Source organism: Paramisgurnus dabryanus, chromosome 20 (assembly GCF_030506205.2).
Source record: "Paramisgurnus dabryanus chromosome 20, PD_genome_1.1, whole genome shotgun sequence".
Taxonomy (NCBI): Eukaryota; Metazoa; Chordata; class Actinopteri; order Cypriniformes; family Cobitidae; genus Paramisgurnus; species Paramisgurnus dabryanus.
The window spans coordinates 10464952-10483316 of record NC_133356.1 but is presented as its reverse complement, the minus strand read 5'-3'; the positions used below and the strand labels follow the sequence as shown (position 1 = coordinate 10483316).

At 40.9% G+C, this 18365-nt stretch overlaps 1 protein-coding gene across 4 annotated transcripts in view; it reads right to left on the bottom strand.

The window, feature by feature from the left end:
• Window positions 1-146: 146 nt before the first annotated feature.
• Window positions 147-18365, bottom strand: part of slc8a3 (solute carrier family 8 member 3) — a 58211-nt gene continuing 39992 nt past the window's right edge. For 2 of the 4 annotated variants that reach the window (XM_065296365.2, XM_065296364.1), the window contains exons 4-8: window positions 10812-10829; window positions 7972-8096; window positions 7784-7883; window positions 5461-5733; window positions 147-5314 (exon numbers count right to left, since the gene is read on the bottom strand). In XM_065296365.2, the coding sequence (XP_065152437.1) occupies window positions 4938-5314; window positions 5461-5733; window positions 7784-7883; window positions 7972-8096; window positions 10812-10829 (893 nt within the window). In that variant the 3' untranslated portion in view covers window positions 147-4937. The remainder of the gene's footprint in view (window positions 5315-5460; window positions 5734-7783; window positions 7884-7971; window positions 8097-10811; window positions 10830-18365) is intronic. The other 2 variants (XM_065296366.1, XM_065296367.1) reach the window with 2 other exon arrangements.

Here is an 18365-nt window from a genome sequence, read left to right as displayed (position 1 = left end):
CTGGATACCAAATTTCTTCGCCGGCAACAGCATTATGATTTAAATTAAATAAAACATATGACGTGCTAATTGACTGCTGGTAATCACGTGCAATCTGACGGAAATAGATGTGCACCACACAACAATTATGACAACTGATATCAGAATCATTTTTCAAATATATTTTTTATTTTTCTGTTGACCAAAAGAATCTAAAATAAATAAATTAGCGGACATAAATTAATTAAATTAAGGTAAATTTCATGCATAAATCTTTGAAAATAAAACATGATTTTTTTGTGTGAGAGTAAAAAACAGAAATTAAGAAAACAACAATAGATGAACATAATCACCATCTGCTTCATAGTCAGGCTGAAGAGGAGTGTTTTTATGTGTGTGTGTGTGTGTGTGTGTGTGTGTGTGTGTGTGTAAGAGAGTCTGACCCCTGATACCATTGTAAGACTTAAGTGACTTAGGTTATAAGTGACATCATCTATAATCTCTGTTAAATCTCTGCATCTAAACAGCTGGAAGTGTTAGTTGGCAGTAGAGAAGCTCAACACTGGCAAGAAATTGATGTGCAGCTGTCTGCTCAACCATCTCACCAGTTGGAGACCCAGCCATTTCTATTCAAAACAGCTCTTCTCAGGCATCAGCACTGTGTAGCTAAATAAAATGTCTATGTATGGGCAAATGCATGTGTGAGTTGACTTAGGCAGAAACAGAAAAGCACTGCCAAACAACTGTGTCCAAGACAAAGTCCAGTAAAAGGAAGCATCTGACTGAATGATGCTGAATGTGGGTTTACAATACTGCCACCACAAACTCAGAGGTACCCACAAACACCGGCAATGAAACACACACACACCCATCTTGCAAGCATCACTATTTTCATAATCAGATGTGTTAAAGATCAGATAAGATATTTCTTATGCAAAGCTCATTCAACCTCATCAACTCCCCAAATAAGTGCTCAGGCAATAACAGTGTAATTGTGATATCGTTATAAACATACAGTGGGGTCTAAAAGCTTTTGACCACTGTTGAGAATATTTTTATTTTCTTTCCTTTAGATAGCATCATAATTTCCTTTAGTTAGGTTTCCTGTTATTTCTAAATTTGGCAGTGCCTTACGCAAAAACATAAAATGTAAATACATAAAAAAATACATTAAAGGTGCTGTGTGTAGATTTTAGCAGCACCCACAGCAGAGTCCTGCAACGGGTCGGGTACCCGCAGATACCCGCATAAAAGTGTCTAAAACAGGTGGATTGTGACATTCCTAAAATTCACGGGCGGGGATGCGGGCGGATAATTAACTCAGTGCGGGCAGGTAGTAGCGCGAATGAAAATATGTGCAAAATTTGTATGTTGAGCCGGTTGGTTGTTGTAATACTTGTCCCGCCCCTCTTCCACTGTGATTGGATGGCCATGTGAGAACTGACATTGAAGAGTGGAGCTTTTCACTTAAAGTTAAATCTCTTTTAACTTTTGACGCTCAGCGCCGAGCGCGGAAAAAACGCCAAGCGCCGGCTTATTTGAAAAATGCAGAGTTTCTATTAGAATCAATTGAAAACATGCACCTGCCGCGGGCGTAAAAGCTTTGGTGTGCACGCCAATTACCATTACACGCGCACCATATGACATTTGACCCATCACGTCACCACCACTGCGACAGTGCGCGACCTTTGTTGATTCTTCTCGTAGCCTAGTTGAAGCGAGCATTGCAGGAGTTGCAAGTTTTGCCGTTGATAGCCGGATGCTGAACGTCTTCATATAGCAAGCATTTCAAGATGAGACTTAGGAGCACAGCAGGGGTTATGTAGGTAGGTTTTTTTTATTATCACGGGTGGTGGGTCGGATCTGGTGCTGAACTTTCCGGGTACGGGCGGGAGCGGGTCTCCAAAAATGGACCCGTGCAGGACTCTGATCCACAGCTCAGCCCTCCGTTTTGAAACACATAGAAGCTAATCAGCATGTCGTCATCGTCTGAGACGTAGTGACAAAATGCGCTCTGTTTGTCAATTTAGGGCTACTCTAAAAACATGGTGGTCCAAAATGGCGACTTCCATGTAAGGGGACCCACGGTGTATGCCAGCGTATGTATATACGTATGTATATTATATTGCATTTCTGTCAAGAGATCCTCCTAAAAGTTACACAGTGCACCTTTAATTGTGTGTTTTTAGTGCATTTAGTTGGAGAAAGATTCAGAGAAGACATTTTCACCAGCTCTCATTCTCTCTCAAAACACACACTCACACACAGCTGCACATGAATGTAAACATATTAAAATGAACTTAATACTGCTGAACAGCATACGAATGATCTGGCCTAATTTGGTGATGACACACACCAACAAACACACCCTCACACACACAAAATGCATGCGATGTATAAACAGAGATGAAGCAGAGCATGTGGCCCCCCCAGTGGCCCAGAGAACCACTGCAGTTTCCAGGTGGGCTTCTGTTCTTTGGTTCTGTGCTCTGCGTGTTATTGGCCATCCTAAACAATTATGTTTTGTCATCACTTCCCTTGATAATGCAGAAACCCCTCACGCATCCTCCTGTTTTGCTCACTACAGCAAAAATAGGCACAAAAAACACTTTAGTCAGTCAGATGAATTGATGACCACTCTTAAAACCGACCCACAATAAGCTGACGCGTTGCAGCTACGCCGAAAACCTTTTCTTCTCTGACGATATCGTTCTATTAGACTCAGAAACAATATCACAAAAGGCTATTTAGCTGTTTTTCAGCTTGTACTCTTCTGCGCTCGCTTCGTAAAGGCCTGTAAACAGGGTCCAAAATTAACTTTCTGCCACATTTGAATAATTCAGCGTTTTTCTCATTTGCTCATTACCGTAAAACAATGCAAGTCATTCACAGCATAACATAAATACAAAATAACTCAATTTCTGTCTTTTACTAAAACTGCACTTGAATAAGACGTGATTTTGTTCCTCATTGTTCAGATGTTAGGAAAATGTGATTTTATAAAGGTTTGGAAAAAATACAGTACTGTGCAAAAATCTTAGGCCACCACCACCAGACATGTTGTTTTAGAAGTTTTAATATCCATCCTTACTTATTTTTCAATATATTGTATTAAGATACAAACAGAAAATACAGGAAATATGTACAAAAAAATTAAAATTTTCAGGACTAAATGTCTTCTTTAGGCATCGTCAGTGTTTAGTGTGAACTCTCTTGTCACTAAACACATCTTGAGCGTTTTTGAGCAGAATGAAGTAAAAAGACTAATTTCTTTAAAATTAGAAATTAGGATTAATTTTATTTAGGTTTAAGAGATTCTGCAGTTTCCCGCCATTGCTCAAGTGGAAGGGGAGTTTACCCTAAAAACTTGACACATCAGTTTACATTTTTATACAGTTTTTAATACTACATACACCTTTTCTGTATTTTCTGGATGTATTCTATTAAAGAGACTGAGAAACAATTATATATGATCACTATAACATGGCAAAAACAACACATCTAATGGTAGCATGGTGGCCTAAGACCTTATCTGAGATAAATTTTTGGTACATGACATAAAAGTTGTCAAAAGATGCACAAACTGTCACAAATTTATTAGCAGATCATTTGTATATCTTTTACATGGGTTATTTTCAACCCAGTGTTGGGTCAAAAAGGAACGACCCAACCCATTGGGTTGTAATTTAACCTATGCTGGGTTGTTTAGGTCAAATAACATTTTCTTGGTTACTTCAACCCAACAGCTAAATTTTTCAGTTTTTGACCCAACACTGAGTGTATTATTCCGACAAATCCATGTACAATGTTGCAGTTCCTTTGTCACTGTAACTTAGGTTCCACCTGGCGAGCATTAATTTTGGACCCTGCCTGTAAACATTACAAGCCACATCGGCTGCATTGAATAAAACACTCACCGACAACATCACTGACACTTCACACAGTGTTTAGATGCACATTTGGGGAACTCTTGGTAAAATGGTCTTGTATTTCTATACTGGACGACTCTCTGGGTGAGGTGGGTCTATGTGGGAAAACTCTTTGGGGTGCTTCATGTGCGCTCAATGACACCGAACGACTAAAACACAAACAGATTAAAAACAACAACAACTGTAATAGCAGATGCAGTGCGATCTCCATCAGTGGTTTGTTTGGATGTGAGTGTAGCACTTTTAAATGCAAAAGGCCTCATTTTCCACGTATCCCATTTTTCTTCCCTCTAAAGCCCCTATATAACGACACTTGGCAAGTAATACACAAAAATACAGAAAATATATGGAAGCAGATTATATCCATACAGGAATATCAGGGAGAAAATGCAGTGTTCAGCCATTGTTCATATTTAACGTTCTGTTTTTCCAAGCCACTTTCCCTATAGCTGGAACTCAGGCCTGACAATCCAAGCCGTAAGCTCTGTGTCGGTTCTTACCAAACTAAACAAGGAAAAATAAATAAACTTTATGGGTCCTTCAAATGTCACTCAATAACAGATTTCATGTAGTTATATATTTCATTTTTTCTCTTGAAATATTATTTCTTATCCCGGAAGCAGATCTGAAAATAGTCCTTTGAATCCTTTATTTCTTTTTGTTATTTTTTGTCTTTTTTTCCCAAAATACTTTATTAGAAAAAAGTTGTTCTCAGTATGTGTTGAGAAAAATATAGACTGTGAAAAGCTCAGACTCCAGGTTAAGACGGTCCCACCCCTAAAGGAGATGAGATCAAATTCTTCACACTCTTCAATTAATGATCCTCAGGATGAAGAGATCTAAAGGACGAATGACCCATCTCCTCTTCTTTCATAACACAACTTCATTCCTATTTAAAACCATAGCAAGCGTTTTGAATCAGTCCTTAGCTCTTATTCTTTCGTGTATGAGCAGAAGTTTGCTCGTGTCCACCTTGCTCTCCATATCTCCAGCCCACGACCCCTTCCCACCCTGTTCGTGTTGCTCTCTTTAGAAGCCCTGTATATGACAGTAAGCCTCCAGACTGGAAAAGAGGATGTAGAGAAACCACAAGCTGAAGAAAAAGAGCGAGGTGAGAATGCGGTGCCCTCGCGGGCCCCCCAGTTCTCCACCAATGTGAGGCCTGCGCCGGTACAGCAGGACGCCCACCGCCAGGAAGGCAAAGATGGTGAACAGGGTGACAGAAAAAGCCAGGGAACCTGCTTGCACCTCAAACGCACGACCCTGCATCTGCCAGTAGATGGCAGCCACTGACCATGCCACACCGATTCCCAGGAAAACGTTCACGGCGTTGCTACCGGTCACGTTACCGATGGACGCGTCTGCGTATGTGTCCTGAACAGCTGAAACTTTACTGGCAAAAGTATCTAGAAAGTGAGAGGAAGAAATCAGTTTACAGAAAATTATGGCTTACAAGTTAAACACTTTTACTAACATTATGAGTTGAGGATATAGAAAGCAAGCAGTAAATAAAATAAAGGTGTTACACACACAAATTAAAGCATAAACTCACCAGGGACAGATGTTCCCAAGGCTACAAACACCACAGCAGTGACCGAGTCTTTCAGGCCGATGGTGCAGCCAAAGTGACTGGCCAGGTCGCCAATCACAGTCGTCAAAAGGCCGATGACAATTATGGAAACAATAAAACATGCCCAACCATTCCAGTAGTCCGTGGGTGGGACACAGGCAAACAGAACCTTCCAGAACACAGTCAGAAAGTGCATGACATAGTCGAAACAAGATGGCAGCCGTTCTTCTCCCCCCTCATCCTCATCCTCATCTCCTGATAAAAACAAGAAAGAAAGAGGGAAGGAAAGAAATAAAATAGGGGGAAATAAATAAAAGATTGGGGAAGAAGAAAAAATACAAATAATAATGTTAGTATTGTTGCATCACACACATTAAAGGCACCATATGTAATTTCGCCGCTATTGGCTGCTGAACTACAGCAACTGTGTAGCTTGCACGCCGTGAAAGAGTGAGGGATTATGGGAGTAGTCTTCACCTATGCTGTCAATAAGAATCGATCTGATAGGACTCACAAATCATGTTCATGAATGATGTAAGCTGCGTTAATTTGGTTGCGTGACTGTAAATACTGGCTCAACGTAATTAATATTCATGAGGTAAAACATGGCTATTTAAAGTGACCGCTCCCAGCGCTTTGCCCGTGCATCACACCGGAACCGCTTTTAGAAACGAAACTTAAGAATTTTGTGTGGTTCCGGTTCCTTTTAAAAAACAGAACTGGTTCTGAGTAAGATCCGGTTCCCGGATCCCAACTTTATTGCAAACAATCTTACATACTGTGCCTTTAAACAATTAGCAGAGACATTACATTAACAATGCACACGCCAGTGTAGGATGTGATGTATGTTTTACCATATTATAGACTTCCTTGGTCTACATAAAGCAAACTTCATCCACAGGATTTGGAAGTTAATCATCTTGAAAAGTATTCAGGATGATTCAGACAACTTTACGGCTTGAATTGTAAATGGGGTTTTGCTGAATAATTAATGTAAGTACTTTAACAAAAATATGAGCTCTGTCTCTCCGGGATGTTGGCCTGGTTTACTTCTATTGTAAGTGTGTTACTGGAACCATGGTTACTGCATTGTTTTTTTTATTATTAACAAATTAGGATATGCTGTCGATACAAATTACCTTACATTGAAGTTGGAAAGAAACTTATATACTTTTATAACAGTAAATCAGAGTATCCGTTTAAAGGAAAACACAATTTTTCAAAATTTTACTATTTTCTGACCTCAACTTAGACAAATTAATACATATCTATCTTTTTTCTATGCGTGCACTTAATCTTTGTACAGCGCCTTGTGAATGTGTTAGCATTTAGCCTAACCCCATTCATCCCTATGGCTCCAAACAGGGATGAATTTAGAGCCACAAAACACTTCCATGTTTTCCCCATTTAAAGGGGACAGAGAATGAAAAACCATTTTTACCTTGTCTTTGTTGAATAATGGTAGTCTACCCGCATTCACGAACATACAAAAAGTGCTAGACATACTAAACATATCAGTCTCGTAGAAATTCCTCTTTTAGAAATGTCAGCCAGAAAACGTCCCAATCTGAAAAACTGATGCTTATGACATCACAGGCATCTAACTGCCCCTCCACTTTAAAATAATTGGCTAAATTTTTTGGGTGGCAGCAAAGTCAGCCAATCAGTAATGAGATTGCAAGTTAAGCCAGTAGGGGGAGCCAAATAGGTGCAAAACCACTTGTTTAAAACCCCCCACTCTAATAGAGCTATCTGAGAGAGGTTTTTAGGAAGCTTCTAAGGTATTACAGACCCAAACAAAAAATTTTTTGTCTACATGTCACATCACAGAACAATGATAAATACTCCGTTCAATCATTTTATGTCACCTTTAAAGACGGTTACATGAGTAGTTACACAAGTAAGTATGGTGGCACAAAATAAAACTTTTGTTTGGAGCCATAGGAATGAATGGGGCTAGGCTAAATGCTAACACATTCAAGAAGCGCATCGAAAAAGATGGGTATGAATTAATTAATCTAAGCTGAGGTAAAAACATAGTAAAATATTGAAAAACAAAGTGTTTCTTTTAACTAAGGACAGAAAGAAATTGCCTACTTCCTTTGTCGCTGATCAGATGTTCAGTGTTAAGATTAGTGCAGTTTTGGTAATAAACCAAACTCTTAACACTTATCAACAGTGTTATAGGTTATATTTTTTGTGTTTTGCTTTACACTATAAAGTGTTTTGGGTTTGTCTAGCATGTTGTTCAGAGCTTTTCTGAGTTGCCCAGTGTTCTCTTCTATTGTTCAGTGTTGATAATCACCTGCACTGACAGTTATAGCCTCCATGAACTGTTCTCTCCAGGTATTTGTGCCCACGACCAGAGCCAAGTTAGTCTTCTTAATAAGCTTATCTACTGTACTCTACAGCAAACACACAGGAAAAAAGCTTTATTGCAACAATGAAAAATAAATATAAAAACTTAAAATCATTTTATAATGCCAAAGGCACCTTAAACTCATATGACTCCTCAATGATGATCTCTATCTTTGCGTGTTCTCCCAAAACTGGTTTCCCCATCTCTGCTATTCTTCTCGCTTCCTCTTCCTCTGATGACATCTTTCTGTCTTGGATATCTAAATGAGACAGATAAAGAGTTAATGCCGTTTATAAATACAAAAAATTACAATTACAAAAAACCAAACAAATCATTTTAGTAAGAATGTGCAAAGTGCGGTTTAAATACGGCAACACTCACATGCATACTGTAATCTGTGTAAGTACCTGTACGATCAAGAATAATGCACAAAGAAAGGACTTTTGTCCCTTTAAAAGGGACTTTGTAGTTGAGTTCAGTAGTTCTTTTAAATATTCATAGGGTCATAACTATTTACAAATAATTATAGTAGGGGTGCGTGGGGTTCAACATTGTTGCACAGGGTTGAGCGATTTGTTTTTCTCATATTGTTTTCATGCTGCCAAAAGATGATCTCCCGCAAATTTATGGAAATGTATAATGTTTTTCCATATTGATATTTATTGTTATTGATGAAAGAGTTCGGTGAGATGTAATTATTTCTTCATATGTTTTTTCGGTTTCTAAGTTGGGTGTGTAAAATACAAAAAACAATGCTATGTCATATTAATCAGTGTCTTGTTGAGCATCGTTTTGAAATATGTCTGCAGCTCTTAGCAACCTTTTTGGTGGGCTTGAAAATATTTTGACCCTGTGGGGTTAATTGTAACGCTGTGTTACAACTAACCCCTCAGCACTTACAATATGAAAACCACTAACGTTTGCGTAATTCTTGCCGTTGTTATAAATAGGCTACACACGAATGATTGCTGGCTGCCAACAAAATAAATGTGCTGGTCTTATCAAAAATGGTTTGTCAAATGAATTTTTGTTCATATCTTTAATATTGATGGAATAAGGCCATGTCAAAGATTAAAATCATAATGAAATTAATGGCTAAAATAAGATTCTGATTTTCATTATCTCAGAATTTGATTTTGAGACTTGATTATGGTTTTTACAGACTGGGTCACATATATATATATATATATATATATATATATATATATATATATATATATATATATATATATATATATTTTTTTTTTTTTTTGGACTAAATTGTACTGCTTTTCTCACATATTTATCATTTGTTTCCATTTATAATTGAACTATGGTTAGATGAGGGATGAATAGTGTAGATACCCGTCTATTATAGACAGATATATGAACAATATCCACTTTAAGTATATAGACAAAATAGTATTGAAATATTTGCCTGCAAACTTAATTTTTAGCAAGTGTTACAACTAACCCCCTGCCTGTTACAATTAACCCCACATATGGGGTAAGTTGTAACGTTTGCACTTCCGTCACATTTGGTGTAATTGTCCAAGAATGATAAGTAATAGAAACAAACTTCAAATGGTCATTGGTAGCAGAGATGTGTGTGTTGATGTGTAAAAATATAATTAATCAAACTCAAATAAAATACATTTTTTTAATGATTGAGCCAAAACCGAAAAGCGTTGTGCCCCACACTCCCTTACTTAGATTACTGTAATTTTTCCTCAGATGTTCCTAAATTCAGGGTATTTACTGAATATTTAGTAAATTAACTTCTTTCATTTAACACAGATAAAAAGGTCTTAGTGAAAATTGTTTGTAAAATTGTTATGTCACAATAAAATATAATGATAAGAATGTTAAATGAATAATTATTGACATGTATTTTATGTTTCATGACCAAAGGCAAAAATGTATTGATTGTTACAAATGGGAAAATTATGCATGCTAACACACATGATTAGAGAAGTATGAGGAAAAAAATTTCATTCATTTATACTGACTCATATGAAAGTCATTTGGATACTTTTGGTGCCATGGTCCTATATGGTTTCACTTTATAAAAACAGAGATCAAGAATCCTTTCTGTCTTATGCTGGGTACACACCAATAGATTTTTTACATCTTACATCTTTTTTACATCTGTGTCAAAGACAGCACACCACCCACACAAACAGATTTTCAACCAGAGTCTTGACTGTGAACACACACAAATCTCGCAAAATCTCACGTGACTTTATAATAACCCTGGCGGACGATATAGGAAGAAATTTTAATGATAGTGTTTGGAATGATTTTCACAGAAAATTCATGGAATAAAAAGAAAAGGGTTTGGGTGAAGTTGTAGAGACAGCGGGAACATGGTCTGTACAAGTTCACTTTGCATCAACTTCACTTTGTGCTGCACCATGACTGCTTCCGTCTTCCATCATCTCGCTTTCTGATTGGATATTGTTTCCTTTCACGTAATAATCTCAAGGGCCGCCCCGATCGCGAATCGTAAATATTAAACATGCTTAATATTTACGATTTGCGATCGGGGCGGCTCCAACGTTCTTCCGATCAAGTTCGGACACTCTTAACACACCTCACACCAAGGGAAAACTGATAAGATAATCTGCAGAACCATCAAGATAACCGGGACATAGCTAGGATTGTCGGAAGGGGGAAAACGGCATTAAATCAGCCTGAGTATCTTTTGGTGTGTACCCAGCATTAGGAAAATAACAGCTTAAAAGTTTGGTGCAAATAATGTTATCGTTATCTAATTTACAAGTGGGAGTGTTATGCTCACAACTGTTGTTGATTTAAATAGTTTTAAGATGACAACAGATCATCCTAAGACCACGCATACACACACATACCACCACAAAACACACCCCAAAACCCCATACTGCAACCCAAAGCACATGGTCTTGTGCACTTTTTAACCCAAACCTTATCTAAGTTACATCTGTATGATCAGCCACAAACACAAACTCAAACTTACCATCAGCTAATAACAGAGCTGGAGTGGGGAAAAAAACATGAAATGACATGAAGAAAACATTAGACAGATAAATGTGGAGGGAGTTCACAAAGCAGTGAGATGCTGGACAGGATTTATTTACTCAGATAACATGAATAAAAATATTCCTAGCCTGCGGCGTTTCATCACCCTCGCCAGAATCTCTGGGCCGGACAGGTGTGAGTGTGCAGATGTGATCAGATGTGATAGTGTGGGCTCATCCAAAGAGCTACAGCAGGTGGTTGCCGTTAGCAACAAGAGTGTCATAGTGGCATTTTAAAAGCGACAGAACAAAGACGTGCTAAAGCCTAAAAACAAAGCTCATTATTCACACTGTGTGTGTGTGTGTGTGCGTGCGTGCGTGCGTGCGCGTGTATGTGTGTGTGTGTGTGTGTGTGTGTGTGTGTGTGTGAATGTTGCACTGAGGTATTTGACAGCTGTAGCAAAAGTCAAAGATTCCTTACAGCCATGCAAGACACAAACATAAACATACGCTTCTTTCTTTCCTTTTACTTCTGCACTAACTGCTGCACTTATTTTAATTTCTATACCCTGAACCCTCACAAAAAACCTTTTCCCCCCAAAGCTTACTTGTCTGTTAAACCAGGCCTTTAAGTTTAAGATTGTAACTAAATCAATGTTAGAAATGTGTTTTAGGTTCTGCATGGTGGCTGTGAGCTGAATGCCACATGTAATTGATTTCTGGCTTTTATAAACCTTGCATGGCTATTTGGTTCCTACAATGTATGCAAACCCGGAAGAAAAATGTGAGATCTTTTTATTATCTCAAATATCCCTTCAAGACATCAATGAGATTAAAAGGAGAATAAATGTAATTTTTTCTCAAGTCTTCTGCATCTCAGATATTTCTTCTCCATTAGAGTTTCAGAAGAGATCTTTAAGTCCCAATGAAATCAAAAGGGACAATTCTTATTTTTTAACTCTTTCACCCGCCAGTGTTTTTTTTAAAAAGTTGCCAGCGCCAGCATTGTTTTTGATTTTCACAAAAGTTGAATGTTTTCCACACTGAAAAAAATTATTCATTCAATTTACCCAATTTTTTTAAGGTAAGTGGTTGCACAATTTGATCAATTTATTTAAGCTACATTTAAACAAAAGTTTTAATGTTTAAGTTTAAGTTCAATTTTTTTTGTTTAAATGTAGCTTAAATGAATTGATTACAACCACTAACATTAAAAAATGTAATAAATTAAATTAATTATTTTTTTCAGTGAAGAAAATTTTCTTCTTTAAATATATAAACATATAAATAATATATTAAACGAAACAACAGACCTTCAAACGAAAAATCTGTTTTATCCTATCTTCATATGTTTTTTATCACCTTTCAAATATAGATAGGTTCCCTTTCAATACGGTTCACTTCGCATTGCGTCAGTTAGCTGACGCTATGGGGGGAAACTCCTGTTTACTCCGTGACTGAAGCCTATTGGTTAACGTCTGTACAAAGTACAGACCAATGACGTTTGAACCCGCGCGCGGGAGGAACGCGTCCCTATATAAGCGCGGTTCAATCGTCAGCAGCTCATTATTTTCTCCTTCAGCGCGAACCTCTCGCTGCTCCGAAGAAAAAGAAGAAGCCTTACCTCGCCGTTGACAAAAGCCCTGCAGCGGAGTCCAGGCCTAGCGTCTTCCCCTGCCGTTTTCCGGCTGAGAACCGAAGATAGCAGAGTCCAGGTCTAGCGTCTTCCCCTGCCGCTTTCCGGCCGAGAACCGAAGATAGCCTTCGCTTGCCGTGGTACGAGCCCTGTGCAGCGGACACACGCCTGACGAGGTCTCCCCTGCGGCCGCCCGGTAAGATCAATATTTTTAATATAAAGCTATAAGCTAAAAGAGCAGGCGCTGTTGTAATAGCGTCCAGCACAGCGGCTCGGTGAGCCTCTCTGCTATGAATTTCCTCCGAGCGCGTTACCGGTCTGGCACCTCCCACGCCGGGACCGCGCTTATGCTTTGGTTGTCTTATCCATGTTTCGTGCTCCCCCTGCTGTTCCTCTCTCGCCGGGATGAACACACGGCGAGCCATGAGACTAGATGGATGCATAGACAAGCACACACGGACTAACCCCCCCTGTGTTCTGTCACACCGCAACCGTTCATGCTTACAGAGTCCCTTCGCTCCTCTTACATTCAGTGGCGAGATCTCTGGCACATATATTAATCCCCCGAGTGCATCGGGTGATACCGTCACGACGCATGGCTGTTCTGTCTGTGTTGCTGCTCCCCTCTGCCGTTCCTCTCTTGTTGAGATGAACAAGCGGGGAACCGTAGACCTGGATAGATGCATACGACAAGCAAACACGGGCGGTCTGCTCCTGTCTCTGTCATAGCACAGCCACTCGTGCTCCACGCTCGCGGAGTCCCTCGCTCCTTTCCCCACAGTGGTGAGGTCTCTTAACGGCTTAGCTAGCACGCGGTATTACGGCTCGCTGCCTCTAAATGCAGCTGTCCAGTGTTCAACGATTACAGAGCTTCATGCCCCTCCCCTCTGGAGCGGCGCGATCTCATTCGTCTGCTCGATAGGGCCGATTCGCCGCTATTGGAGCACCAAGAACACTCATTATAAGAGAGCTTCATGCCCCTCCCCTCCTGGAGCGGCACGATCTCATTCGTCTGCTCGATAAGGCGGACACGCCTCTATTGGAGCGCTAAAACACTTATTATAGAGCTTTACTGGCCTGAGCCGATCTCACTTCAGATAGCTCATTTTTCGTCTGCCTGGTAATTTCTCTCTGGTTTAGACGGAATCAGAGGCAGAACGAATTTGTTTATAATATACTGAGGCCCGAATACCTCCCTTTATTCAGTCCCGTCCTATATCAGTGCGCTGAATATTGGTACATTCTTATATATATACCCGGTTTTTCTGCCCTTTTAATAAACGGCAAAACCGCGGGCCTCACGGCAGACTTCCTCTCTGCGATGGGTTCAGTCTGACATTAAACCACCTAGACATACTACCCTGCTCCGTGAGCCGTTCGGTCACCGTCACTACTGAGGCTTGTGCACCTGAACGGCTGAGCTCTGGTCTCCGCAGCACAGCTGCATCAACAGAGAACGAAACTGTCTGGGAGAAAAGGGGTTATGTCGCGCCTCGGCTGGACTGCCCTGTAATGTTTTCTGTTTGCTGTTTATCCAAACATACTGTGTAATACTGTCGGTTATGCGACCTCACTATAGTGGCGAACGGTATTTAATTCCTCTAAAAAGAGTAATTTCCGTGCTTACTATACTGTGTATTGACACCCACGGTTGTACGGTGTCTCTAAACACTTTATCGCCTTACTGACAAGCAATCAGTAATACGCACACACGGTCCGCTGTCCATAATTCTATCGACGCTAGCCGAAAAGACCCCGGTTTGGCCATATACTGTGTATTGACACCCCACGACTGTACGGTGTCTCTAACACCTTTCTGCCAAATTCGCTCGCAGCCCACCTCAGTTTCTCCGCTACGATGCTGATGGCGCAAACGAGCACGGTCTTACGGCTGTTATTCTCTCTTCCTAGAGGAAGGACAGCCTCAGACTTTTGCATGGCTCCAAGCGTTTGAATCGCGCCCTCTCCGGACGGCCACTCAAAGGCTTACAGCCAAGCGGTTTATGACGTTTTTCGGCCATATAGCTGATTTATATTAGCGGATCCGAAGACGCTCACACCTCCGCTCCAATACTCGGAGATATTAAGGGTAATATCAACCTCAAGTGAGCTTGCTACCCGCCACAATAAGTTTCAAAGCTTAAAGCGCGCGCACAGTCAGACGCGCGCGGCATCTCGTTTAAGACGGGCACACGTACCCCTCTAACGAGCCTCAGAGAGCTGAATATCGTGGCATTCTGTTCATAAGTCCACTTCAGTTTGACTAAGCAAAGGTCCCGCCCCGAGCTGACGGCCGGGAAGCTTGCTTAAGTTACACACGGCTGCATGAAGTGCTGTCATTACGAGCTAGCCCAGCATTTGCTGTGGGTTGAACACGCTTTACGACGGCAATCAGCCTTCGGCGCGTGGAACGCCGTTTGTCTCATATAAATCACCTTGTACTGTGAATACGGTACATTATGAGGATGATTTAGCACTGCAGCACTCTCGACCGTGTTATTGTGATAATGCGGTCGGGCAATCTACGGTGGTTTCATTATTTACCGAACCAGACTGAGATCTCGCCCCCTGAACAAGCTGACGAGTCATCTCCTTTATAAACCCATTGCATCGCTTTATAAGCTATGTTCAATCAGGGTGATACGCATCTCATGCTTAAACTACCAATATTAACCCATTACGATGGGCGTGCGGAGATGGCATCCGTGGGACACGACCTACATTACGTGCCTTATGACACATTGACACAAGCTGCTAGGACACCTTTCACGAGGCGTCCTTATGCAAAGTCTGATCCATTCTGTCTAGTGACATTTGAAAGTAAAAACCCCCCGCGAATCGCCGGGGGAACACTTTTCTCCTCACTACAGAGGCACGGCGGCTCTCTCCCCTACCTATATCTATGTGGCCGTGATAACAGCGAACCACGCTTTTACGACCGACCATTCATTTAATTCACAAGCCTGTCATCTCTCAGATGCGGACGGCGGCGGTAACAGCGAACCATGCTTTTACGGCTGGCCATTCACTTTATTCATAAGCCTGTCATTTCTCAGATGCGGACGGTGCCCGAGGCACAGCGCTCTGGAACTGTCCAAGGTCCTGTATGACACATACGTCTGACGTACATCAGACGATCAGCTGTTTATCTGCGTCACAGATCACTCACTAGAGCACCTGTCAATACAGGCTATTTATGGATCGTTGACGTTATCACCTCCCGTGACAATTATGCTCACTTGTCTTAGAGCATGGGCATGGTCTTAGAGGTTTCTCATTTGACAATTGTGACACGGCCGGCTGGTCCCCGCCGTCCACGTTGTCAGTTTACAGCTTCGACATCCCTGCTTCGCGCACTACTGAGGTTTGTTGCATTAAAGGTGCGCCCATTAGCTCACCTGTATGCACGATATGGGTTTTAATTATATGCGTCCACCGTGCGCTTAGAGAAGCTCACATGTACACGCTATAACATTTTGGTATACAATAAGATGCGCTTGGGAAAGCTCACCTGTATACACAGCTGTGTTATGCTTTGTGACACATACATTGTTGTTCATCTGTGTACGTTCACGGTGCGTTGGGTGCCCACCGTTACGTTCATCAATCATATCTGTACACATTCACGGCGCGTTGTGTGCACTGATTTATCTATACGCATTCACGGTGCACTGAAGAGTTCACCCGTGTGCGCACAATTTATTATCAGAACACATGACGGCGCGCTCGAGAATCTTGCCGGCCTGTGCATTATAACACTCTGATTCATCTATATGCATTCACGATGTATTCAAGTGTTCACCTGTGCCCGTGCAATTTATAGTCAATACACATTTACGGCGCGCTTGGAAAGCTCACCGATCTGTGCACTATAATACTACCTATATGCATCCCGATGCGCTCGAGGGTGCACCGGGGTTCACACTATTGTGGTATCTGTATAATCCCACGCTACGAACCGTTCTGCCGCATATTATAGTCAGATCGGCCGTTCGTGAGCTGCGCAGATCACTCACTACGTATGTCTGTTGCTAACAGTGGTTATTTAGATGGATCGTTGAAACCATCGCACCGGCTCACGCCCCTCTATGAGCTATGTCCTATATAGAGCCCACTCTGTGCGAGTTTGGCTTCTTCATGAACTTGGTCTACAGGGGTATCTATATCTATATTTGATATCTGCTACGCGGCCGGCTGGTCTTCGCCGTCTACGTTGTCAGATTGTACAGCTTAGACGTCCCTGCCCTACGAGCGCAGGTTCTCTCGGCTCAATCATGCACGCTCATGCGTTTTATGTGTACACCACGGTGCGCTCAGCGAGCTCACCAACGTGACTCTGAATTTACTTATCTCGCACAGCCGCGGCGCATACCTCGCCGTCTTGTGCTATGTTATGTGCCCCCGGTGCGTTTAAAACCCCACCGTGTGCGCGTCAACAATTTATATGGTGCTTACACATTTGCTTTTAAAGCTGTGAATATGCCGGGTATAGGGCCACACGCAGTGTCTCTCCGGTAAGGCACTTCAGTACGTTGTGTATGCACGGCGTGATGGGATTACGTTCCCCCATAGCGTCAGCTAACTGACGCAATGCGAAGTGAACCGTATTGAAAGGGAACGCTTAGGTTACTCACGTAACCCCGGTTCCCTGAAATAACGGGAACGAAGCATTGCGTCTCTTGCCGTGCTACAAACGTCTACGCAGCGAGTGTTATTCGGCTGCGCGCTTCAGTCGAATAATAATGAGCTGCTGACGATTGAACCGCGCTTATATAGGGACGCGTTCCTCCCGCGCGCGGGTTCAAACGTCATTGGTCTGTACTTTGTACAGACGTTAACCAATAGGCTTCAGTCACGGAGTAAACAGGAGTTTCCCCCCATAGCGTCAGCTAACTGACGCAATGCTTCGTTCCCGTTATTTCAGGGAACCGGGGTTACGTGAGTAACCTAAGCGTTTCTTCAGCTGCACTGAAAAAATGATTCATTCAATTTACTCAATTAAGTGGTTGCAATAAATTTATTTAAGCTACATTTAAACAAAAGTTTTTTATTTTATTTTACAAATTGTTTTGTTTAAATGTAGCTTAACTAAATTGAGTGCAACCACTTACCTTAAAAAATTTGAATAAATTGAATGAATAATTTTTTTTATGTGAGATAATTTGAAATACACAGAGTTTTTACTGTTTTGGATACAGTGGATGCTTTAGTGTTTTATAAGTTGGTTAAAAGTGCCACCTAGTGGATAATAGTGGAAATATGGATTGCCGTAAAAACTCGTCATTGGTAGGGCAGCATTTTCTCTTAATTGACAAGATAACTTGGGGAAAGAGTTTGTTATATTGCAGTGTTTGTTATAAACAATTTATCTGTGTAAGTCATAACTTTTTAAATTTCATATGCCCTCATAAACTTCAATCAAAATCTGAAAATGTACTTCCACCCTCTTGTGGCGATCATTCTCTGATGACGTCAGGTAGACGGCTTGGATGGGAGCATCCGTTAACTCTGCCCCCTCTATTCTGTTTCACTCGGAAATACGTCACAACACGAAAGTAAAGTTGATCGCGACTTCCAGTTCACGTGTACTTTAAAAATGTCACAAGCTGAGCTCAGATTGCAAATTCTGCAATTTTTATTTTATTTTATTTCTCCAAAGGAATTTTAAGAGAAACATCCGAGACCAAGCTACGGAAGAGGATTAGGGCCACTGGTGAAATTTTTTTTTGAATTCTGACTTTATTCTCAGAATTCTGACTTTAATCTCAGAATTCTGACTTTAAACTCAGAATTCTGACTTTATTCTCAGAATTCTGACTTTAAACTCAGAATTCTGACTTTAATCTCAGAATTCTGACTTTAATCTCAGAATTCTGACTTTAAACTAAAAATTTGAATTCTGACTTTATTCTCAGAA